The 25,180-nt window shown below is 30.1% G+C and overlaps 2 protein-coding genes and 1 long non-coding RNA gene across 3 annotated transcripts; 2 read left to right on the top strand and 1 right to left on the bottom strand.

Moving 5' to 3' along the window:
• The first annotated feature begins 4,919 nt into the window (after positions 1 to 4,919).
• On the top strand, positions 4,920 to 6,668 carry LOC114183745. The gene is made up of 3 exons (XR_003604508.1): positions 4,920 to 5,001; positions 5,108 to 5,180; positions 6,411 to 6,668. It is a non-coding gene; the product is annotated as an uncharacterized LOC114183745 (long non-coding RNA).
• A 726-nt stretch (positions 6,669 to 7,394) lies between these two features.
• Positions 7,395 to 10,737, top strand: LOC114182951 (BAG family molecular chaperone regulator 4-like). The gene is made up of 4 exons (XM_028069763.1): positions 7,395 to 7,651; positions 8,806 to 9,062; positions 9,148 to 9,294; positions 10,347 to 10,737. Exons 1-4 carry the CDS (start codon positions 7,489 to 7,491, stop codon positions 10,545 to 10,547), a joined length of 768 nt encoding a protein of 255 aa, XP_027925564.1. The 5' UTR covers positions 7,395 to 7,488; the 3' UTR covers positions 10,548 to 10,737.
• An 8,077-nt stretch (positions 10,738 to 18,814) lies between these two features.
• LOC114185317 (ammonium transporter 2-like) lies at positions 18,815 to 22,887 on the bottom strand. Its single transcript, XM_028072977.1, has 4 exons — positions 21,879 to 22,887; positions 21,230 to 21,515; positions 20,755 to 20,858; positions 18,815 to 19,545 (listed from the first exon to the last, which is right to left on the bottom strand). Exons 1-4 carry the CDS (start codon positions 22,518 to 22,520, stop codon positions 19,120 to 19,122), a joined length of 1,458 nt encoding a protein of 485 aa, XP_027928778.1. The 5' UTR covers positions 22,521 to 22,887; the 3' UTR covers positions 18,815 to 19,119.
• Positions 22,888 to 25,180: the final 2,293 nt, after the last annotated feature.

The following is a 25,180-nucleotide window of genomic DNA, read 5'->3' as shown; positions in this document are numbered from 1 at the left end:
ATATATTTATTTTATATATTAATTTAATAAAATTACATTATTATTATCTACTAATATATTATTATTCATATTTAAAAAATCATACATACTAATATCTACTAATATATTATTTTTCATATTTAAAAAATCATACATACATTAGTTTATTTAATAAATGCGATCATTAATATCTCATATGAAAGTCAAAATGGTTATACATTTAAGTATACTTTACATTAATAGTTTTTAATATATAGTTGACATTTGTGATAAAGTTTTTCTTTTCTTCTCCTACACTATCTTTATTCTTCTTTTACTTCTTATTTTAGCCATTCTGAAGTGCATCTTTTAAAAAGAAAAATATTTTCAAATATACCGATAATATATAAAACAAAATCTTTATTAAACTATAAAATAATTTTTAATTGTTAAAATAAAAAATATTAAAAAAATATTAGATAATTTTTATAAAAAAATAACTTTTATGCTATAAATAATTTTTTTTATTATGAATAATTATCTAAATTTAAAATAGTAATCACTAAAAAATATTATAAATAGTTATTTAAGTTTAAAATAATTATTAAAAGAGTAAACCTAGAAAAAATTATATAATGTAAAAAAGAACATTAAACTCAAAATTCTAAACCCTAATAATATAATCTCCTTTATTAATATATATATATATATATATATATATATAGGTTAAATCATTCCATAGGTCCCCATTTTTGTAGCGAAATCTCAAGTAGGTCCCCCCATTTTTATTTGACTCAATTGAGTTCCTATTTTTGAAAATTCGATGCAATTGGTTCCTTTCCGTTAGTTGACCAGTAACGGTGTTAATTTATGTGCCACGTGTCAGCACGTGGTTTTTTTGACTTTTTTTAATTTTTTTTTAATTTTTTTTTTAATTTTTTTTTAATTTTTAATTTTTTTTTTATAATTTTTAAAAAAAAAAATTAAATTGCCACGTGTCAATCTGACATTGTGCCATGTGGCAGAGACAGTGTGATGTGGCAGTGGCAGTGCCACGTGTCAATATTGGATGTGAAAAGTCTCAATATAGTCCCTGTATTTATTATTTTGTCTCAATTTGGTCCCAATTTTTTAAAAACTGAATCAATTTTATACCTATATCAGATTTAATTTTTATATAAATTTACAATGGTATTTTTATTATAATTGATATTTTTAACAAAATTAAGTTTATTTAAGTGTATATTTTGCATTGAACTTTATTTAAATATTGTTTCAAATATTTATATATCCATAATTTATAGACAAATGTTAGAATTGTTATAATTTTTTTTTTAAAATTTTATATTTGAATTTATAAAGTTTTTATTTTTAAAGCAACTCTAACATTTATCTATAAATTATGGATATATAAATATTTAAAATAAAATTTAAATAAATATTAGTACAAAATACACATTTAAATAATTATATAAAAATTTATGCTGAATAAAATACCATTGTAAATTTATATAAAAATTAAATCTGATATAGGAATAAAATTGATTCAGTTTTAAAAAACTTGGGACCAAATTGAGACAAAATAATAAATACAGGGACTATATTGAGACTTTTCATATTCAATATTGACACGTGGCACTGCCACTGCCACATCACACTGTCTCTGCCACGTGGCACAATGTCAGATTGACACGTGGCAATTTTAATTTTTTTTAAAAAAAAATTATAAAAAAAAATAAAAATTAAAAAAAAATTAAAAAAAAAGTCAAAAAAACCACGTGCTGACACGTGGCACATAATTAGCACCAGTAACGGTCAACTAACGGAAAGGAACCAATTGCAACGAATTTTCAAAAATAGGGACTCAATTGAGTCAAATAAAAATGGGGGGACCTACTTGAGATTTCACTACAAAAATGGGGACCTGTGGAATGATTTAACCTCTATATATATATATATATATATTCTCAATTTTTATATTTATAAAAAAATTCTTTCGCTGTATAACTTTTTCTATCTCTTTTAATTGTTAGATTTGTTTTATACTCACATCTCCATGCTATTTTTCCTCTGATCAAAAGGTTATTTTCAAATTATGTGTTATCAATTACATTAATAATTGTTATGTTTCCTATTTGAATATTTTTTTTTTAAATAAAATATTCGACTCTCAATTTCAAGTGTTGAACCACTTAAATTCTTTATTTAGTAGGTAATATAAAAAAATTTATCTTTTTGTTCTCTTTGATTCTTAATTTTTATTTTATTTGAAGAATTTTAGTTTGCTAAAATAGATTTCATTATCTTTTTACATTTTAACGAGTTTGGTATATGAAGGGTTTTTCATAGATCTTCAAGGTAATATTCATCTTATCGCACCTTTAATTATACATTTATTTTTCTTATGCGATTTAGTTGAATAATGTATCAAATTGTTTGTAAGACACACATTTAGTCATTTTTAACTATTTTTGTTTTTCTTATGCAATTTAGTTGAATGTTGTATCAAATTCTTTGTAAGACACACATTTGATCATTTTTAACATTTTTATTTGTTGCTTATTTTTATTATGTTGAATATTGTTTTAATGATTTTTATATAATCATTTTTATTTTTTAACTCATTATCATAAGGGCAATTTTATCATCGTAATTGTATAAAGATATTTTAATTACTATAATATAATAATTTAATGTCATTGTCTTGAATCTTATTTTATTTATCATCATCCAACATAGATTGAAGTTCAATAAATAAAAGGTTTACACTAAATTTCAATTGTTATTAGTTTAATCTTTGTGTGGAATGTTGTTAAAGGAGTGTATTATAACTTGTAGGGTTAAGTCTTTTTCTAGTCCTGAACTTTGATGCGGAATTGAAATTCATCATTGTCCAAAACTTGAAACTTGGATATATTTTAATCCCAAACTTTAGAAATAAATGAATATAGTTCTTTTAACCTAATTACATTAATTTTTTTTTACGCATCAAACACATTTCATGTTACCATTTGAGTTATTTAAATTGTTTGACACTTTCTCACTTCAATGTCAGCCAGGGATGGCAAATAAACCCGCATCGTGGGTATTGTTCGAACTTGTCCCCGTTTTGACAATGAAACTCCTCATTAATTAGATATGGGTATAGGGATGTAAAAAAAATCTGAACTCGCGGGTATCCGCAATAAAACCTACAATGGGTAGGAAATTGATATTGTACATGGATACCCACGAGTAACAGATACGTATATTTTTTATACCCGCATGTTAACGAGACGGGTACGGGTATCATAGTATTCGTACCCATGCATACCCGTACTCATTATACTCTAATTTGAATTAAAAAAAATATGATTAAAATATTAACATATTGATTATGAATGAGTTATTTTTTTATCAATCAATTTTTAAAAAATTCATTTCTTTATAAACTGTCATTCAACAATATTTAAATGGGTTATTTGGACTTTGTTTGAAATTTATGAATGTTATTTATTGTATTTCATTTGAATTTGTGATTAAAATATGTTGTTAAATATTTATTTTTATTCTTTTGTAAATACTCGCGCGTAGTTGTGGATATTAAAAAATTATGCGGGTACCCGCATAACGGATATTCTACGAATATAGGTACGGATAAATGACGAATATTTATCTAGCGGGTAGGGTACGGACACTGACAGACCTTAAGAGGGACTAAGGGGGCCATGGCCCGCCCATTTTTTTCACATTTATATATTTAATATATAATTTTTGATATATTTTTAAAAATTTTAATATTTTTAATATATTTTATATATTTGATATTTTATTAAAATTTTATAAATTTATATATATATATATATATATATATATATAAAAGGAAAAATATTTTCCTTTTGTTGTCCATATTTATTTTTTAATTTTTTAATTTTACCTTTTAAATATTTTTTAAATAAAAATAGTTATTTTGTTAGTATTATCTTTTAAATGATTATTTGTTTAAATTAACTATTTTTTATTTGATTATTGTTTTAAATTTAATCATTATAAATAAAAAATATTTATATTAAAATTATAAAAATTATTTATATTTTATTTTATAATTATAATAATAACATAAATATAATTTTATTAGTGTAAAAGAAGTAAATAATATGTTTTTACTAGTTTATATAAAATTTTTAAATTACTCTTTTGATTCTTGTTTTTGTTCAAAAATAATAAGTTGGTATTCCAGTTTTTTTAGTCTCAGTTTAGTCCCAATTTTTAAAAAAATATGCATTTTTGTCATTTTTTTGTTAATTTCTTGAATTGGTTCAATGTTTTTTCATCAAAAATAAAGTTGCGAATAAAGATGGTTTGTTTTGTTGGTGTAATTGACATAATACTCATGTCAATTTTGATGAAAAAGTTTTGCTCTGCTTCAAAAATTTTAACAAAAAAGATCAAATTGCATCAATTTTTAAAAAATCGAGACCAAATCGAGACTAAAATATCCTAAATGACCAATTTGACATTTTGAAAGAAAAAATGGATAAAAAAAGTAATTCAACCAAAAGTTTGGCACCCCCAAAATATTGATCGAAGATCCGTCACTTGGTACGGAAGAGTTACTACTAGGAGAAGCGTTTGAAACGTCAAATGAATTTAACAAAATTTAGTTAAAAAGACTAACTCCAAACATTTATAAAGTTTAGGACTAAATTGGACTAAAATTTCGAAGAGGAACTAATTTTAATTTTTACTAAATTTAAAGGACTAAAAACATATTTAATGCAAAAACATAATTATACTATGAATTTTAATAAGGAATGTATGAAAAATAATTTGGGAGGGGGGCATTGTAAGGCCCACTATTTATTCTGCCCTTTTTTTAAGGGCTGGCCCAAATCAGTTGGGCCTAGGGCTGGCCCATAGGGAGCCAAAGACCCTAACCCAGCTAACATTCTCATTCTTTGCACTTTTCAGTCCCTCTCACTCTCTCTTAGAACAACAACGCTCCTCTTCTAGGGTTTGGAGTTTATTCGAGTTCAAGTGAGTTCAACCCATTCTTCCACTCACGTAAGTTATTTTCAGTCCATACTCTTCTCATTTAGTTTGATTTCTGTGATTCTAGCTAGGGTTCACCATGATAACCCATTTGGAATCTGTTTTCACTATTTTCCAGCTCCCAAACCCATTCTCAAAATTGTCGTGCTCACTCGCTTAAATGTTATAGTCATTTGACTATCTTATTTCAGGTAAGGGAAGCTAGGGTTTCTTACTTTAAGCGTATTTTGCCTGCGTTTGGGTTTTGTTATGTATCTCTGGTGATTGTATGGTGCCTGCTTTAAAATGGATATGCTTAGTATATTGTTTTGGATGAATCTTGGACTTTACAGGTGAAGAACAGTGAGGGAGAACTACTATTTTCGCCCAAGTGAGCTCGTCTCACCTAGGCGAGAGTAGTAAAGGCTTGCCCATGGGTTTTCGCTCGAGCACTCGCTCAGGCGGGAAACCAAGTTTTTGAGCAAAAAACCATCTCGCTCAGGCGAGATGGCCTCGCCTAAGCAAGAGTTCGCGAAACCCCCAGGACCCTTGTTTGTAGTCTCGCCTAAGCGAGAGCACTCCTCTCGCCTGAGCGAAGGCTTCTGGCTTGAGCGAGACCTGTTGTAGGTCACATTGTTTTCTCACATGACTGTTATTGATTGTATGATTGACTGATTTGCTCTATTTAAAGTATGAGGTATGTGAATATGCATGAAATATCTAAGGTGATGAACTAAATTGATGTGTTGGTATGATCTTGGCATGAAAAACAAATGGGATGGTTGGTTATGAAAGTGGCATGGTGTTGGTATGAAAAATGATTCTATATTAATTGATGGAGCATGATGTTGGTATGATTAGGGCGTAATTCCACGATAGTTTCGTGGTGGTGCCTCATTTGGCCAAGGCGTAATTCCATGAGTCTCTAGGTGAGATCTCATGGTGGTGCCTCATTTGGTCAGGACATAATTTCATGATCCCTGTTAGTGAGATTTCATGGTGGTGCCTCATTTATATAATTCAGTAAGGATTCAAGGTAAGGATTGCATCCTAACACTCTAAAGAGTCACTTAGTCTCACATAGAGCATACTGACTCAAGTGGTGAGAGTAGTAGGAGGCCTAGAACACTTTAAGGGCTAACCTTGTGTATGAGGGATGAAACACTAGAACAATTAGCTCGGTAGAGCAGTAAAGGCCACCACAAGTGCAAGCATCCGCTGAATTCGACTAATTATATGTATCTGGATGAGTCGTGTCTCGAGTCTTAGTGTATTGTGTGCATGTCATAACATGATCTGTTGACATTTGCATGTTGGATTATGAAAGTGTATGTGACAATATGATAAACTATTTTCTACTTTGGCTTACCTTTTGCTTGTTTGATTGTTATGTGTGTGGTTTTCTCACTTTGCAATGATCATCAATTTATTGATGTGAGCAGATGCGAGAACTCCCCGTGGTCGTCAGGGTGATGGAGATTTCGCTGCCTAGATCATCTTGGATCAGATCTTGTTTTGTCCGAGTTTTCTTTAGGGCTATAGCCCATGTAATATCTTGCCCTTTGGATGTTTATTTGTGTAACTTGTATCTGGTTTAGTCTATGGCATCGTGATGTGCCTTAGTACTTCATTTTAAGTGCCTTGGGTACGGTAAGGAGTAGTATTATACTCCAGGACTTTGCCTCTCAATTATCTATGTGACATTCCTTTAATTAGGGTTATTAATTAAATATGGTGTTACAGTCATGGTCCCGTCATGGATCAACTAAGGTCCATCCCTAGGAGTGAATATATGATTATGGATTTTTTTTATTTAGATGAGTATGAAATAACGAGATTCGTCTTCATCCCACCCTATTGTTTTTCTTAATGAATATAGTCCAAACTTATTTCCGTTTTAACAAAATTATCCAATTAAGTAGATATGAGTATGAGATCACAAATACCCTCTTGTCATAATTTTTTAAAATTAATAATTAATAAAACACTTATCTTCCCTTTTTAATTGACTCTTACCTCTATTAGTAAAATGACATTCATTTAATAAAATAGTATAAATTAATATGTATACTTTTGGAATTATGATTTACGAAATTAAAAGTTAACAAAAATATCATATAATTACAAAGTAAATGATAAAAATTTTCATAATTCAAAAAATTAACTAATAAAATGTATAATTTAGAGTTAACAGCATCACACGTCTTTTTTTATAGATCACAATATTACTAATTAATTTAAAAGGCAACTGGCGGAAAGATTAACAAATTGCATAATCTCAAAATCGTGCAAGAAATTTTTTTAATTTAAAAATTAAATAATAAAATTTGAAAAAGTATAAAAACTTAACATTTAAATATATCATTACAAAAATTGGTTACTAATGTAAAAAGAATCATTAGATTTATCTGAACATATAAATAGAGCGGTCATCGTTGGTGGAGTTAGAGATCAGAGAGAACGGTAGGGGAAAGTGGACGACAGTAACGACAACCGGTGTCTGCAGGAACCGCGGCGGAGATGGAGTGGGAGATGAGGCCAGGCGGCATGTTCGTGCAGAGACGCGCCGCCGCCGAGGATAGCGGCGCCATCTTCAAGAACATCAACGTGATGATGATGACGATCACTGTGACACACTCTTCTTCTCACCACGACCTCTCCTTACCGATTAACTCCACTTTCTGTTAGTATCTTCTCTTTCTTTTTCTCAAACACTTCTCAGCCATTGGATTTTGCACATTGTACAGTTTCCAGAAGTTTTCTTGGCTCTTGCCATATGGTCAACAGCATAGAATATCTCACGTTTTTTATGGATCAGTTTTTCCACTGTGGCTCGTTTTATGCATATGTGCTAGGAATTGATTGATTGGTTGAGGAGAGCAGAGATTAAATTCATGCAAAACAAGAAAAAGAAAACTAGGTCTTTTTTATGAAATTAACATGTTCTTTGTTTTAGAACAGGCAATTTTTTGAGATCCAAACCAGATGAATTAGGGAAGGAGGCGAATCCACGGGATGAGATTACAGAGTTATAGTTTTTTGAGAATATGCATGTTCTGACTGATTTTACTCTTGTTTTTGTTTAATTCTTTCATAGTTTAAATTGTGTTTGTTTGTGAGTTAGTAACTAGTTATCCTTGCAATTAGATCAGAATGCTGCTCATGTGGTTACAATTGCTGTTGGTTTGAATAAAAAAACCTTGATGCTGTTACTGGGATTGTGGTTGGTTGGCAGCTGTTTTTTTGGAATCATTTATTATTTATATGTTACTTATTTGGGTTCTTATCGGTATAGACATAGTTGATACCCAGAGTGACGACTCAGCATATACTCACACACACAGTGACAATATTCTACTTTGTGAGAAAATAAGAAGAATGTGTTGATAAACTGGAGAGTTCTGGGACCTGAAGCATATTATATAAATTCTTTTTGTGATATGTTCTTAACATAACTGATTGATGTATTGTCCTGTGTTATGGCATTGATTGTTCCTTAATTTGGAGTATATTTCAGAAAAACAGTGGTTGTCTTAGAAGTTGCTGCGTAAAAGTAGTATATGCCCTAGAATATGTGTATGATGTAGTTTAATTAAACACTCATTAATAAGCTTATTGAAATAAGCTGGAGTTTATGGGAAAGGTTATATATTCTGCATAGTCATTTCTGATGTAAGTTTTCAATAGGCCAATATTCTGATATAAGCCAAGTTGAGATATTGTGCATAGTCATCAAACTGAAACAAGGAAATTTAATAAGCTCAAATAAGTCTGCATAAGCTTATGTCCCGTTGACATTGGTATGTGTTTTTCTCTTAACCAAGCCTTCGATGGCAGGGGATGTTAAGAAACTGCTTGCAAACAAAACTGGTTTACTGCCTGAAGAGCAGCAACTCTTCTTCCGAGGAGAAGAAAAGTATAATGAAGAGAATTTGTACGCAGAAGGTGTGATGGACAAATCAAAGCTTTTGCTTTTGGATAATACTGCTAGTGAAGAATGGAAACTTGAGGAAATTAGAAAACATAATGACATGTTAAAGGCTTTTGAAGCTATTGCTGAAGTCAGAGCAGATGTGGACGAGCTTGGTGAGAGGGTGAGTTTATGTTTCCTGTATTATTATCCCTTACCGAGAAATAATAACAGGACCTAAGAATAAGGTATGCATATCTGATTTGCAGGTATTTGTATTGAAAGTGGCTGCAGATGCAGGGACCAGGGTTTCTGACAAAGAATTTTCGACGTGCACGGAGTTGCTTATGAGGCAATTGCTGAAACTAGATGGTATTCAGGCTGAAGGTGAAGCAAAGCTGCAGAGAAAAGCTGAGGTAGAGTATCTACGGTGTTGCAGAAAATTTAACTTTGTATTAATTGTTGAGCTTATTTCCATAACCACAAAAACAATTCTATTGGTTTGTCATTTGCAATATGTTGATTAGCACCTATTTCAGCATTTATATATAGATAAGTTGTTGTCACTGGCGCAATATAGCTCAATATTTTGTGCCAGCATGTGGATCAAAAAGTTTTTCTTACCCTATCCATGTATGTGAGACTTTTATTTACTTCTATTTCTAAGATGACTTTTGACACATTTTCTATCTCGTGTGAAATTTCTTAGCAAGCACTTTGTAAAATCAAAAGCCTCACTAGAAAATATATTATGAAAAATCCGGTGGTTGTTGCTGGTCAAGTAACAATATTTTTCTCATCAAGGTGAAAAGTATTTGATGTGGATTGGGGGAAAAATGACATTTAGTGATGTTAAAGGGTGGTTTTAGGAATGAGTGTAATTGCATACCCGCATGCAACCATTTTAGTTTAAGTTTTATAACCCAAATTTTTATGTCGCTAAAAATAGTGGCTGTACTTCAACCTTCTCCGCTTTTCCCGTCAAGCTTATCTGTATAGGGTACTGTAATATGCCTAATTACCATGGAAAAATTTGAGTTCTATGCCAAATCCTTTGTGAATTCTCCTCATATCATCATAATTTATTGATTTTTATCTATGTTGTATGTAGATCACCTGACCATGTCATCTACTCTCACACTTCTCATCGTTGTTTTTCTCTATACTAGATCCAATCACAACATCAATATAACTGAAATACTACATTATGTATGAATGACGGTTGATGCATGTCGTGGAGTTGAAACTTAATGTGCATTTTTTGTCACTACGAGTATATTTATCAAATACTCTTCTTGCAAACTATCCCTCTACCCTCTTTCTTGTCATGGAGTGAAAAAATGTATTGTTTTGTGCTTAATACATGGTGGTGACTGATGTATTTCCAATTTTTTATTTTTTTTATAATCATTCATAATTTCATTTTCTTTAGAAGCCCTGAAGATCAATTTTTTTCACCTGTCAACAGGTGCGTCGTGTGCAGAAGTTAGTAGATACTTTAGATGCTCTGAAGGAAAGAAACTCCAACCCCAACCCTTTACCCACCACTGTTAAAACTGTCTCTGTGGGAACCCAGTGGGAGCACTTCGACTCTGGAATGGGGAGCTTGAATGCCCCAACAATGTCATCATCTGCAAATTTTACTCAAGATTGGGAGCGGTATGATTAGGTCGGAATTTTCTATGTAACATTAAACTATATAAAGCATTTACAACAACATACTTTTGGACCTTCATTCTTCAACTAAAGTTGAATTTCTTGTAGTTTGCTGAACACAAAATATCTATAAACCTTTAAGGGCCATACTTGAAAGTTAGAATTTGGAACAAAATGGAAAATCGAGGATCATAATCTGGTTACGTGAATCTGTTCTGATATGCACTGAGATTGTCCATAGCAAGTACCCTGCATCCATTTTTAATTAATTAAATTACTACAACATTCAAGGACTACTTTGAAAAATATACACTTTCAAAAATTGAAAAGATAACTTTCCGTAAGAAAATGTCAGCATAAAAATTTAAACACAAGAATTAAAGTAAACCAACTATTTATGTAATCTACTGTGTACCAACAAATTTTACCATTTTGATTCATATAATTTTGATAATTATATTATATATCAACGCTTCCAAGTCTTTCTCTCTACAAAGTCTAGTTCCCTTTCAACCACAACACCTCCCCTTCCTTGCCTCTCCACCCTTTTCCTCGGAAAGCCCGTCATATTGAACCCAACACTGAAGCAACCCTAAGGAGGATGCATCGCCACAATTTCTTGCCGCAGATCCAAAATTTTAAAATGACTATTTTACCGTTCATAAAACGAGACTTCCAAATTATCTGTTTTGGAAATTTTTTAAATCAGTTTTTCAGAATTTTTGGAATATAAATTTTATAATTTTTGAAATAAGATTTTTAGAATAAAACTTTTAAAACAAGATTTCAACACGTAAACATTTTAGACATAGCTTTTTAGAATAGAACGAGAGCTTTCTGGAATAAAATTCTAAAATGAGCTTTTTAGAAGATACGAAATACGTTTTGAAATGAGTTTTCTATGAAAATTTCTGGAAAATGTTTTTCGAACATGATTGGTAATTCTCCGGAATGAGTTTTACGGAGCGAACTTTCTCTTCTCTTCTTCTTCTTCCTCTCAAAGAGGGCAATGGAGAACAAATGTACAAGAACGATAGCACAGCGACAGTGTCGTAATTTTCCATAATTTACACATATATCAGTACATAATTTACAATAATTATCTTGGAAATATCTAATATTTTAGAATAAATAACAAAGAAAAAGTCTTTGTGTGAAATTGCTATTTCGAATTGTAATATCATCTCCTCTCATAAAATACAACTGTAATAAAATAAATAAGTTATACAACTACAAAAACTAGAATAAACTAACAATTTAATAAATTAAGGATGTAATCTTCATAATTTACCTTTTATAATTATTTCATTCAATGAAATATATCATCATACTTCTCAATATTTACATCCTATTTTAATATAGGAATCACTTTAAACACTTTTAACATACAAATTTCAATTCCATAAAATTAAGATAATTCACTACAACTCGACGTTTTTCAGATGATCCATATTAAGTATCTGTAAAAGATTAAAATTTAAAAAAAAAATCTAAATCTTTTTGGTATACTCGCCTCAACTCCATGGCATCATAGTAGTTTTTTTTTTCTTTTCATAAAATCTATACATAATAATAGTATAGCAAAAATCTATTTTAGTTTCTCACAAACACCTTTATATATACCATTGAAAATACACTACAAGCACGCGTGCGTGTTTACTTTTTCTAATTTTAAAAATAAATATAAATAATTTTTTGAATTTTATTATAAATATTTATTTCATATTTTTTGAGATAATTATTTTTATAAATATTAGCATTAACACAGGCGTCATCGCGCCTATGTGTATACAATTTTTAAATATGTGTGATATTATATTAGTAGGTAATAATATTGTAATATTATTAAGTTAATATATAAACTAAAATTATATTTATTAAAAATAAAGTGAAATATATTAAAACAGATGAAAGAATAACCATTGATAAATAAAGAAGAGAAAAGACAGAGATAGTCGATTTTATAAAAAATTTGTAAAAGTAACGATTAATTTTTAAAAATTTAATAAATTATTATATTTAAAGGGTAAAATTGATATTTTAAAATGTGTACACAAAAAGGAGAATTTCCTTTATATATTGTTATAGATTTATTTTAATTTCAAAATAATTAATTTAAAATAAAAAATAAATGAATGAAATAATTAAATACCAAACGATTACAAATAAAAATGGTAAAATAATTATTTTAATTAAAAAAAAACAGTTATTTATTAAAAGAAAAAATAGGATAGTCCCTTCTATATATATATATATATATATATATATATATATATATATATATATATAGATATAGATAATTTAATGGAACAAAAATACTCCATTTTCTTATTAAATTACTGTACCACACCTAGCCGGTCCCACTAGCATATTAACACATATCACCCTTGTCCGACACCTATGTCGGTGGGAGACTGGTGTACCATACCAAGCCAACTTAACAAAATAATAATAAAACGATCACCATACCTATACACCAAAACATTCAAAGTAACCGGCCTAGGCTAGGCTGACCTAAGCCTAGTCGGCCTGAACTGGTAACATAAACATCCAGAGAAATAACCTGCCTAAGGCAGCATATGAGCAACACAAATCGTCAAGGGAAGTAGTCGGTTTAGGCCGACTACCTTAATACACTTAGCAGAACCCCCCTTATATTCAATAAGTCCACAATAATCAATTTAAGGGCCTGGGTTAGAGCTAGGCCCACTTACAGCCCAAACTAGGGCCCAAGCTAAGGCCCGGCCCATGACATAACCAGACATAATTAATATTCTATAAATACACGTGGACCCCAGTAATTAAAGGTACGCATTCATTACTCCATTAATCACTTGATTTGACTTTTTGAGAGCTTTAGCAGACTTGAGCTTCGGAGTCCCTTCTGCAGGTAACCCCTCCTGGGTCCAAGCAGACATGTACCAATCGGGAAGAGGTCAACTGAGGAGATAGCAGACTGCATAGGTAAGGTGACATTCGTGCCTAACTTATCTTGTTTGTTCTCTGCAGGAACACTTACTATATATACTCAGTATTATCATCATAACTTTGTCTTGAATTTCATTCATCCATTTAGAACATAACATGTCAAAACATTATATTATCTTATTTCCTCATCAAACCAAACCAAATTTGTATTCATCGGTTAATTCAGATAAACAAGGTATAAAACTCTCACACATAAAATACAAGTAAAGTCAATTGTTGAGAAATGTGAAACTTAACCACATTCAAATTTCAAACAATCTATTTTTTTTTAATATTTCTTCAAAGATGGAAGCTTGTCATGAAAATGATAAATGATCAATTTAGAAACTTAGAAAGGATGTAAATAATTTAAAGTTTAAAAAATAGTAAAGAATAAAATGTTTTAAATCTATTTATAGTCCTTTTCAAAGAATGTGTTCATTTCTATTTAATTTAAAATTAATTCTCTAAACTTAAAAGGACAGGGTCTTACGAAGAGCCAATAATTGTACTGAAATATTGAGTTTTTCAAAAAATTCAAAAAAAAAAATTCAAAAAAAAAATTCAAAAGAAATTCAAAAAATTCAAAAAAACCAGAAATTGACACGTGACATTGACTTTAACACCGTCTGGTCAAAGTTAACAGTGAGGACCAAATTGAATCATTTTTAAGAAAATGAGGACCAAATTGAGACAACGAAAAACGTAAGAACCAAAATGAAATTTCATGACAAATAGAGGAACCAAAAGGGTAATTTAACCTATTTGAAAAGGAACTAGACTTACTTTTATGCTATTATAGGAAGAAAAAAAAAGAGTCTTCTAGACTTAAGAGGATTGTTGAACTTTATAACTTTACCATTGTAGGGAAATGATTTACATCTTATTTAAAGTACTCAAGGGTGTTACAAGTCAATGATTTAGAAAATTTACAAAAGAGTAGTAGGTAAAAATTGCAGAAAAGAAATGAAAATTTGAGATATGGGGTAGGATTTAGATTATATTATAAATAAATAAATAAATAGTACAACATATATAACCTATAAAATAAATGTATGTACCTATCCTAATTAGAATGAAGAGAGAACATAAAATTCTATAACAAATTTGAATTACTAGTTGTAGTAAAATGTTTAGTTAATTTCTTGAATAAATTGGAATAACACTCAATAGAATAATACAATAATGATTAAAAATGTATCTTATTAAGATTGAGGAGTACATTAATCGTTAGATGTAATTAGGTTTGATGATAAATCAAAATTTTAAGATAACAATTATTATAATATTTTCAAAAACATTTTAATGTTAGAACACCTATTAATAAACATAAAATATAGTTTGTATAAAAATACATGAACATATATTTAAAGGAGAGAAATTGTATCAAATTTTTCCATATTTAAACAGAGAGATATTTAATATATTAACCGACATGCAAACATTATAAGATTTTTTTTAATATAATTAATTATGAACCGCTTCATAAAACAACTTTAACATTATCTCTAATATAAGATAGTAAGATAATAAATATATAAGTATTGTTGTTCTTGAAGAGCCTAAACACACATAATACATTTTTAGTGGAAACCCTCCTCCCCATTATCTCCTTTCTTTCCAATCCAAATTGTACCAGATCTTCAGAGACTTAGATGTCTTTCTTCAATCCGAATACTTCTGGGTCGAGATGTTTGTAATGACATTCCAACGCTCAAGTAAAAATAAAAAAAAATTAGTATTGTATTTGTAAAAATTACTTCTTAAACAATACTATTTATAATATTTTTGTGAATTTTTACCTACATGGACTTAGATTAGGTAAGTCAAGACCTTCCTAGTAGTTTAGGATTTTACTAACCTGTCTTGTTCACCTAATTTTGATTAACCGTACTAACTTTATCTTAGAAAGCTGGCATAATCTTGGTGTACGTTTTTACTATGATTGAGATGTTTATATCGAGATGATATCGCATTCTCTTGACTATCATTTTATATATTATGGGTTAAATATGTTTTTGGTCTCTTAACTTTCAGTGAATTTTGGAATTAGTCAATTTTGAAACTGTGGACTAATTTAGTTCTTTATCTTTCAAAATAGGTGGATTTAGTCCTTTTAATCAAATTTTGTTAGATTTATTTGATGTTTCGTACGTATTTCAGGATTGTATTTGAATTGTTTATACTGTTTGACACATTTTTACTTTAATGTTAAGTCAAATACTATTATGAAACGCATTTGAAATATTAAATAAATTTAACAAAATTTGATTAAAATGACTAAATTCTCATATTTCAAAAGATAAAAGAATAAATTGGTCCAAAATTTTGAAATAGACTAATTCCAAAAAATTTAGTGAAAGTTAAAGGATCATAAACATATTTAACCCGTATATTATTTATCCTAGATATCTTTAATAAGAAATGATATTTCAAAATTCAAAGACTTAAATTTCTCACAAAACGCAAAGAGATGGCTGAAATTGATGTAAGACTTTTCAATGAGAAAGAAAGTGAAAACATGACTATTACTTTCGAGAAGAGGAAAAGAAAAGAAGTAGCAATTATGAAATAATGGGTGAAAGGACTAGTGCCTTTCTCTCTCAAAGGAATAAGTGTTTGGGTAGGAACTCAAACGAAATTGCAGTCTCCTTCGATTTCCGTATAAAACAAACTGCTTAACGTGATGGAATTTCTAACCTACCCAATCTCACTTTTCTTCCAAATGGATTTATTAAAGTTGCCATAGAACCTTCACTCTACGGAAAATTTCTGAAAAAAGACAAAATTTTATGCCAAAAATGAGACCATTTTCTTATATTACAATGCCATTTTTTAGCTTACTTTCGCCGTTAACGTTGAAAAGTCATTCCATTTCACGTCACCGTTTATACTCGGAAGTTGCTCCTTCCTCGGTCAATGGCTTTGGACGGAGGTACATTTGTAGTACCATCAATTTGCTATTAGAATTTGTTTAGTTTGCTCAACAATAAATTTAGGACATTATTCTAAAGATTTTTTTTTAAATTATAAGTACTTTTCTTCAAAAATAATTTTGTTTCAGTTGAATACAAATATTTAATATAATTTTATAACAGTTCAAATCAGAGACAACTAGTGAAACAGACATCAATTAATTTATCCGTATTTTATAATTAATCCACGGTGCAGATCAATCCTTTTTTTATAACTTTGTAACTTGACACACAGGTGGGTTAGTAGATTGAGTTATATATGAATATTTTATTTTTATAATTTTATATTTATTATAATATAATAAAAGTGAATTGACTAGATTATTTTTTTTATATCAGTAAAATGAAAATGATTTAATTTTTCAAATATTATTACGATGATAGAGTTAAAAATTTAAATATACATCATCAGCATGTATAATTTGATAAATAAATAAATTAAATATTTAAACTATTCAAATATTATTAAACAATATTATAGTATGATTAGATTATAAATTTATATAATTAAAAATTATAAATAATTTTAATAAAAAATCATATAAGATTGTAATAATATTAATAAAATATTATTGATGGTGAGTTAAGAATCGTCTCGTCCTCAACTTGGTGCAAACCTATTTAACATGTGAATTAAATAATTCGGAACTATTTGGTGAATGTTTATGAGATTAATTTAAAATCATAAAAAGCACCCTAATGATAAATTGAATTTTAGCAAATTCTGAATATAATAGAAAGAAAAGTGAGAATTTCTATTAATTAAAGCATACCGGTGAAGAAAACAAAAACTCCCTCATAAGCTGCTGATAATCTAAATTTTATACACATGTCAAGACATTTCGTGCAAGAAAAACATTGCAAAACTTAACATTAAAAATATCATATTCATACAACTAAAAATCTACGACCCAACTTCTTCTAATTAAATTAAACACCATTAGTCTCATAAATCACAATTGACAATCGTCATAAAGATGGCAAGATCCTATTCATGCTACACTAATGTAAGAAGGTCATGAAACATAAAAACTTCATTTTCTGCTGTATATCTATTCAACATCGATGAATTAGTATTTTTATTTTAATATATAAAATCATTTGAAATCAATCAAGCAGAAAAGTAAAAATATTAATTTTTTATTAGCGTTAGGAAGGTGTAAGAATATAAAATTTCCCACTTAGAATTAAGAATCCTAGTTCATTCCAACTTTTTTTAACACTGAAATTTAGGATTGTGATGTAGTTTTTAAGTGAATTTTCATAACGAAGAAGTATAAAAGTTGTGTTTGAAAAGCATGATTCACTAAAAAAGCTAATACCAACTAACAAATGTGTTGACGATAGCAAAAATTTATCAGTAAATCAAAAATGAAATATCGAAGATAAAAAATTTATCTGTAAAGTGTTTATCAATAAATTTTATTAAACGATTAAAATATATAAATATTATGATTTTTTTATTGATAATTAAAATTCTAAAATTTTTTGTCCGTAAATTTTGTTTTACTAATATTTTTTTTTACATCAATTTATTTTTTTTAGTAATTTAACATATTTAACTTCTACAACTTTAGTTTGATTAAATTTGTCTAGTAACTACAATCGTGTCAAGGAAGGAAGACTTTTCTTTTGATTATGATGTTTCTAGAGAAGTCGAGAAGCACCATTTTTTTTTCGTTATACATTGTCTGCTTTAATAAATAGGAAATAAAAACTTAAAATCCTTAATATTAAAATGAAAATATCCTACATATCTTTAAGTCTCGATATCAATGAATGAACCAAAAATAACAAACAAACTCAAGTGTCCAAGATTGATAACTTTTATGAGTCGTGAGTGATTACGAATTTGATTTTTCCAAAAAATCAAGAAAGTTGAAAATGAAAAACCACTTGTCCTGTGTGGCCTATCGTTAGATCATCAGTCAGGCAGTCTAAGAATAAGCGACTGCAGGTCGTCCGTTACAGGCGAATCCTTTTTTGAATTGTTGATGTGACAATTTCTCATAAGTGTTTTAAGGGAGCTCGCAACCGAAGGCCTCCACATTTTTTCCAATTGAACTTTGTCTCCACATCTATGGAGACAACCGCTAGGTCACACGGTTCTCCAGTCGGACAGACGCAACAAAACTAGATCAGTAAGGTAAAAATAAATTAAAGTAATACAAGTTAGTAAGCAAGTTTAAAAAGCAATTGAATCATAATTAAGCATTGAAACCTTTTACATGGGTACACCAATCGTCCGACCAACTAAGTGGGAAGGATAAAGGAAATCGAACCGGAAAAAAAACGAAATAACAAACATAGGAGAATTTTGAAAGAAAAGACTTAAGAGTAATTCGAATGTTGGAAATAGATATTTCATCCCTGTATCTGAAACACCACTAAAACAAGTATAGGATACAGCGAAACACCACTAAAACAAGTATAGGATACGGCTTTGGAAGGATCCACTCAACTCCAAGTGGTAGAAGAATACAAGATTATCTTCGATGGAGAAAAATATACACTCTAAATGTTAAAGTATTGAACATCTCTTACCACAAAAATGAGAAAACCAAATTTCTACTTACAACACTCTGTGATTCATTGCTAATCCTATGAATCGTGGATTAACTTTATACAAATGTGCGAGGAAAGCTACAAGTTTATAGTGACCCCTCTTGCACCAGTGACATAAGGTGAGACAGCAGTGTTGGAAGTGTGCAAGCCATGTCTGGTTGGGTCAAATCTTTCTCCGTCACCCCACAGGGCATACGCTTCCTCGCCGTGGACGGCGTCGTCGCCGATCTCCAGCTGCTCGTCTGGCATCCTCAACGGTATGAACAACTGTATGAAAAGGAGAATGACGGTCGTCGACACCAAGTTCCATGATATCACAAACATCGCTGCCACCAATTGCTTCACGAACTGCATGCCACCTTCTCCTCCATAGAATGCTCCCCTTGAGTTCGTAACAGGCAACAGTAACCTACACAGAGAGGGTTCTGCAAATAGACCTGTGAGGAGACCACCCAAAAGCCCAGCCACAGCATGCGTGTGAAACACACCAAGAGTGTCATCCACCTAAACATAACATATTTCACAGATAAATGATAAGATAATTCAGTAATTCGATACGAAAGAGATGAGAAGAGAAGAAACAGTCGTGGATTTGATTCTTGTTAATAATTTGAAGAAATAAGATTGGTTTTATGAGTCTAGAAGGGAGGATGGAAAATGTTGTGGATTCAACTCCAGTGATATGTTGCAGATGATATCAATTATTTTGTGGCGAAAGCCATGTGAACCGAATTACAATCGAATCGTGCCACTTAGACAGTTATAGCTTTTGTGGATTCAACCCCACTTGTTACGTTCTTCTTAAGTTAAACAAAAAAAAAGAACGTTCTTAATTAAAAAGAATTATATCCTAACTAATGACTATATAGTCTTTGATCTAGTGATAAATATTCGATTGTAACATAACAAAACTTAATGACTAACATTTATTGATACAAAAATTATATTATTTCACAAAATTAACCTAAGTAAAAACTATATATATAATAGATAGATAAATATATCGACATGGATAAATAGAAAAATTAACCCGCTAAATATTAATGATTCACGAAATGCTTTTGTAAGGAAGGAAAAATAGATTCAAGGGTTATTATTAATTTGTAGTTGAAGTTTTGGTGATATGATAATGATCTTTTGAGGAGTAATTAGCAAGCATAGATTATACTTAAAATTAAAAATGTCATCACGCCATTACGGTAAACAGAAAGATTCAAGGAATCTATTAAAGCAGGGAAAGATCCTTTCACAACCTCGTGTATTGGACGAAGAAAAATGTATTTGCCCATTTTAATAAACAAAGAAAAACCCCAAGGTAAATGATAAATTAAAGACGGTTTTCATCTTCATCTCGTATTTTTTGTTTTTAAATAATAACAAAAAGAAATGATAGTGGGTGGAATCAACGTTGATTCTTTTTTTCCTATATTAAATAAAATTCACAAACACGTGCACATGTGAAACGAAAGTTACTCCCATATTCTATTCTCAAATGATAAAAATAAGGGTGTGAAGGAGAAAACGAGTGCTTGAAGACAAAGAGGGAGAGAAGAATAAAAATAATAAATATGGTGAATGGTGTAACAAGAATAGAGAAAGGAGATAAGAAAAAAAAAGATAATGAAAGTGAAATAACAGAAAATAATGAATATAAAATAAAAATATTTTGGTGAAAAAAAAAAAAAAGGGTGACGTGAGAAAATAAAGTGTTACCTTTTGCAACAAGGTTGACTTTTTGTGCAAAATCATCATGGTGACCCATGGAATGCTCCCAGATAATATTCCCATCACTATAGCAGCCCACGATTGCACAAGCCCTGCAAGTTGTTCTCACAAACAACTCTTGTTAATAGTCAACAAAAACTGCATCTACACTTATGCTCATTATTAAAGAATTTCTCATTTTCATTTTTTCAAAAAATCCTTTTATCTTTTATATATATATACTCCACCACAAGTGTGAAATACTTTATACTGAAGTCAAATTAACATGATGCTTGTTGAATATTTGTTGAATGTGTATGTAAATATTATGTAGGCCAACAATATAAGTTGAAACTCATTTGTGTTTATAAACATGTCAAGTAAAAATACATATACTTATCCATTTTCATAGTAAATTTGGTCCAGAGACTGAAAGATTATAGAATTTGAGCATTAGTTAAGAAATAAAGAGAATTGATGATACCTGCTCCTGGTGTGATGCATGCAAGACCAGTCATCATGCCCTGCACAGCTCCGATCACAGAAGGTTTCCCGAACACAATGACATCCAAGGTTGTCCATACCAGGAGACTTGTGGCTGCACTGATGTTTGTGTTGAGCACAGCAATTGAAGATGCAACATTTGCAGCATATGGTGCTCCACCATTGAACCCTGACCACCCCATCCACAACAACCCTGCACCTGCAAGCATCAGCAGCACATTGTTCGGTGGAAACCTCTCTCTGTCACTCTTCAACCTTGGTCCAACCTGCACAATTTATCAGTATCACAAACCAACTTCCCAAACATGATTCATCAAAACATTAATTGGTTAATATGTTTGCCACTGTTGCTTTAAGAAAAAGACATTTTTTCTCAACAGTATAACAAAATTGATAAAATATGGTTATTTCTTCCAAATCAGAAGAAAAAATAGAACTTGGACTCTGTAACAATAACAACAAGGATGCTGCTATCTTTTTTTTTCTGCAATTTTTTGACAACACCAAAAGATGAGATTTTGTGACAAAACAGTGATCATGAATGCAATTTAAAAGATACCCTGTAGACTTTTGAGGCAAAGTTTGATAGGGCTATGAAGAAAAATGAAAAGGGAAGGTTTATTTGTTACCCAATAAGCAGCGGTTAAACCAGAGATTCCAGAGGAAAGGTGAATGACATAGCCACCAGAGTAATCTATGACACCCCATTGGTAGAGAAAGCCACCACCCCAGAGACTGAAAGCCCCAACAGTGTAAGAAAAGATTAACCAAAGAGGCACAAAAGCCATCCAAGCCTTGATGTTCATACGGCCAAGAACAGAACCAGCCAACAAGATGAGGGTAATAGCAGCAAAAGTGAATTGGAAATAAACAAGGGAAGCCATGGGGTAAAGGGGTTCTTCAGCAGGGGTCTCAACAGTCCCATTATCAAAGCGGTGAGTGGTTTCCATAACTATGGCTCGTTTTGTGAGGAACTTTTGACCTAGTGCAGGGGCACCCTTACCCCAGAAGGGCAAAAGCTCCTCCCCAAAGGCCATTCGGTAACACACCAGCACCCAACATAGGAGAACTGCTGCAAAGGCATAGAGAGCCATGAAAGCTGAGTTCACAGCCCATTTTTTCTTCACTATGCTGGCGTACAGAATCACAAGACCCGGCATGCTTTGAAGACCAACAAGAGTTGCCGCTGTTAACTGCCACGCGTTGTCCCCTTTGTTCAGCCATTCGGGTGCTGCAGGAAGGTGTTCTTGGTAAGCCAAAGGAGTAGTCATGGTTGCAGATGCTGCGATTCTTGAACAAGTTCTTTCACCCTTCACTCTCTCTTTGATCCAATATAAAGGGCATGGCCAAAGATTTTGCTTTGTCTTTCCAAAATGAAACCTAAATCTCTGCTAAGTACAAGGATCAGACATAAAAAAAACTGTGTGACAGCCTAGGAAGTGGTGTTTGAAACAAATCACTTTGTTTTTTGTGGGATGGTAGTTTGCATATATAGGTTGATGAAAGCAATCTGAAAAGTGGGATACTCGGTTTGATTGAATCTCTGTGTAAATTGGTGTTGGCTTTTCATAAGTGGCTGCAGCAATTCAGTGGATTCAGAAGGAAAATTCAAAGTTTCTTTGGCAAATTATGACTTTTAGTTGAAAATGATGGGTAAGTATAGAGCACAAGAGGACTGGGGAATGTTACGAACACGTGGTGTGAATTCATGAAGGTGCATTTTGATTGGTGAGTCAAAGCACACGCTGGACTCTATGAAAACTGCAAAATTGAAACTTACGATTTATAACTAATTTTGCTTCTTATCAGTACATGTGAGAGTACTAATCACAACAAAATATGAGCTTTTAAACGTATTACTTATTTAATATATATTTCCTTATTTTTCTTCAACTGTATTAATTATTGTTTTCTTATCTTACTAACTTGTCAATCCTATAATTATTATTATTTTTAATTATTAGTCATCGTTTTCTGGCTTGTTAAGAAATTAACATATTAATTCTTTATTTTTCTATATTACTTTTTCTATTTATACTTGAATATGTTTCAAAATGGTAAATTAACTAGTTTTATTGTTAACCAACCCCTAACAATTCTGTAACTCTTTCATTCTTGATTTTTTTTTCTCTAAAAGGGACTTAAATAATGTTATTTCAATGTTTGGAACCCTGTCTAAATATATTTAAGGACAAAAATTAACTACAAATTTATTAAACAACAGGTTCAAATAAATTGGTCATTTATCATTAATAAAAATATATTTAAGTTTCTTTTTATATTTAAACTTGTTCACTGATTACTCTTTGAATCTAAATAGAAGATACAATATGCTCATATTAAATATAAGTAAACTTTAATTTGGTAAAAAATATTTTAAAAAAAATAGAAGAAATAGTGCTTATTATGAAATATAAGATTAGTGTTTGGAAGTAGAATGTAAAGGATTGAATATCATTTCTTATTACATACAAATTTTGTAAGTTAGAAATTTCTTAAGTTAAGAAAAATAATTCAATTAGTTCACTTTTTAATATGTTAGAAATTTTGCATGTAGCTTTATACTTATCTATTTTTACTAAACAGTAATCATACTTAATATTCTAAAAATAATAAATAAAAATCAAAACCTTAATGCATATAATAAAACAAATAAATCAATTAAAAATTAAAATTATTGAAACAGTTCTATTATTAAACTGTTAATCTACATAATTAAATATAATAAATAACTATAGTACAAAATATTATTAAAGATTAATTTGATAAATTATAAATTAATTCATTTTTAACTCTGGGTAAATATGTTTAACTTTTAAATAAAGTAAGTCAAATTTAAATTAACATATATTTAAAAAAAATTATAGCTTTTGTAATCCAACTCAAACTCGGTTGAAATTGATTTTGTGACAGTAAGTGGAATTAACAGAAAAAAAAAATTGTGAGAATACAGTGCAAAACAGGGACCAGTATTTATTGGTGACTATCTAAAGTAGCAAAACGAAATTAATGATTTGAAGATGGGTCGGTAACGGTACCAAAACTACCATCCAACAATTTCCTTTTTTTTATAAATTATATACTTTTAATTTTTATTTTTTTTAATTTTTCAACTTACAATACAACCAATACAGTATTAACACAATGCTGTAAACACATTGCTTAAAGCAAAAGTTTAATCTTTTAATATTTTTAGTTTTATGTTTGGTACTTTAATTATTTAAATGACTAGTTTCCTTATAAAATTGTTATGAATTAATTTATTTTAACATAAAAAAATATTTTTTTTCGATATTTTTATTTTGTAGACATTAATTTGACTATACTATAGTAGGTTCAAGTGGCCCTTTTCATTTTTTCCATTTTCATAGAGAGAAAGGAGATGAAAAAGGAAAGATGTAATGTATATAATTGTGTAATTAAAAGAGTATAAATAATTTTTAAAATATTAGAATTTTGGCTTAAATACCTTTTTGGTCCTCATTTTCGTAGTGTTTGTTGCGGATGGTCCTCATTTTGACATAATGTTTAAAATGGTCCTCATTTTGACCAAATGTTTAAAATGTTCATCATTTTTGCAATTCGTGTTTTATTTGGTCCTTTTCTGTAACTTCGTTTAAATCATTAACGGAGTATTGTATAGGTGGCACAGTTTGTATTAGGGTGTGTTACGTGTATTGTACAGGTGTGGTAATTAGATAATTAGATATTTGGGGATAAATAAGTGAGCTAGGGCTTTGGTAAAGAATGTTTGGGCAGTTGGTGAGTTTTGGCAATCTTGTTCCTCCATTCCCAATTGGTGTTGCTGCAATCTTCTTCTTCCTGCAATCCCATTATATAGGTATGTTATGGTCCCAATCTTCGTGCACTGTTGGTGGTTCAACGAGAAATGGATTAACCCCGAGTTGTAGCTGCGAAAAGATGGCAGCTT

The sequence above is a fragment of the Vigna unguiculata genome, chromosome 5 (assembly GCF_004118075.2).
Source record: "Vigna unguiculata cultivar IT97K-499-35 chromosome 5, ASM411807v1, whole genome shotgun sequence".
NCBI lineage: Eukaryota > Viridiplantae > Streptophyta > Magnoliopsida > Fabales > Fabaceae > Vigna > Vigna unguiculata.
This window is presented reverse-complemented; position numbering and strand designations above follow the sequence as displayed.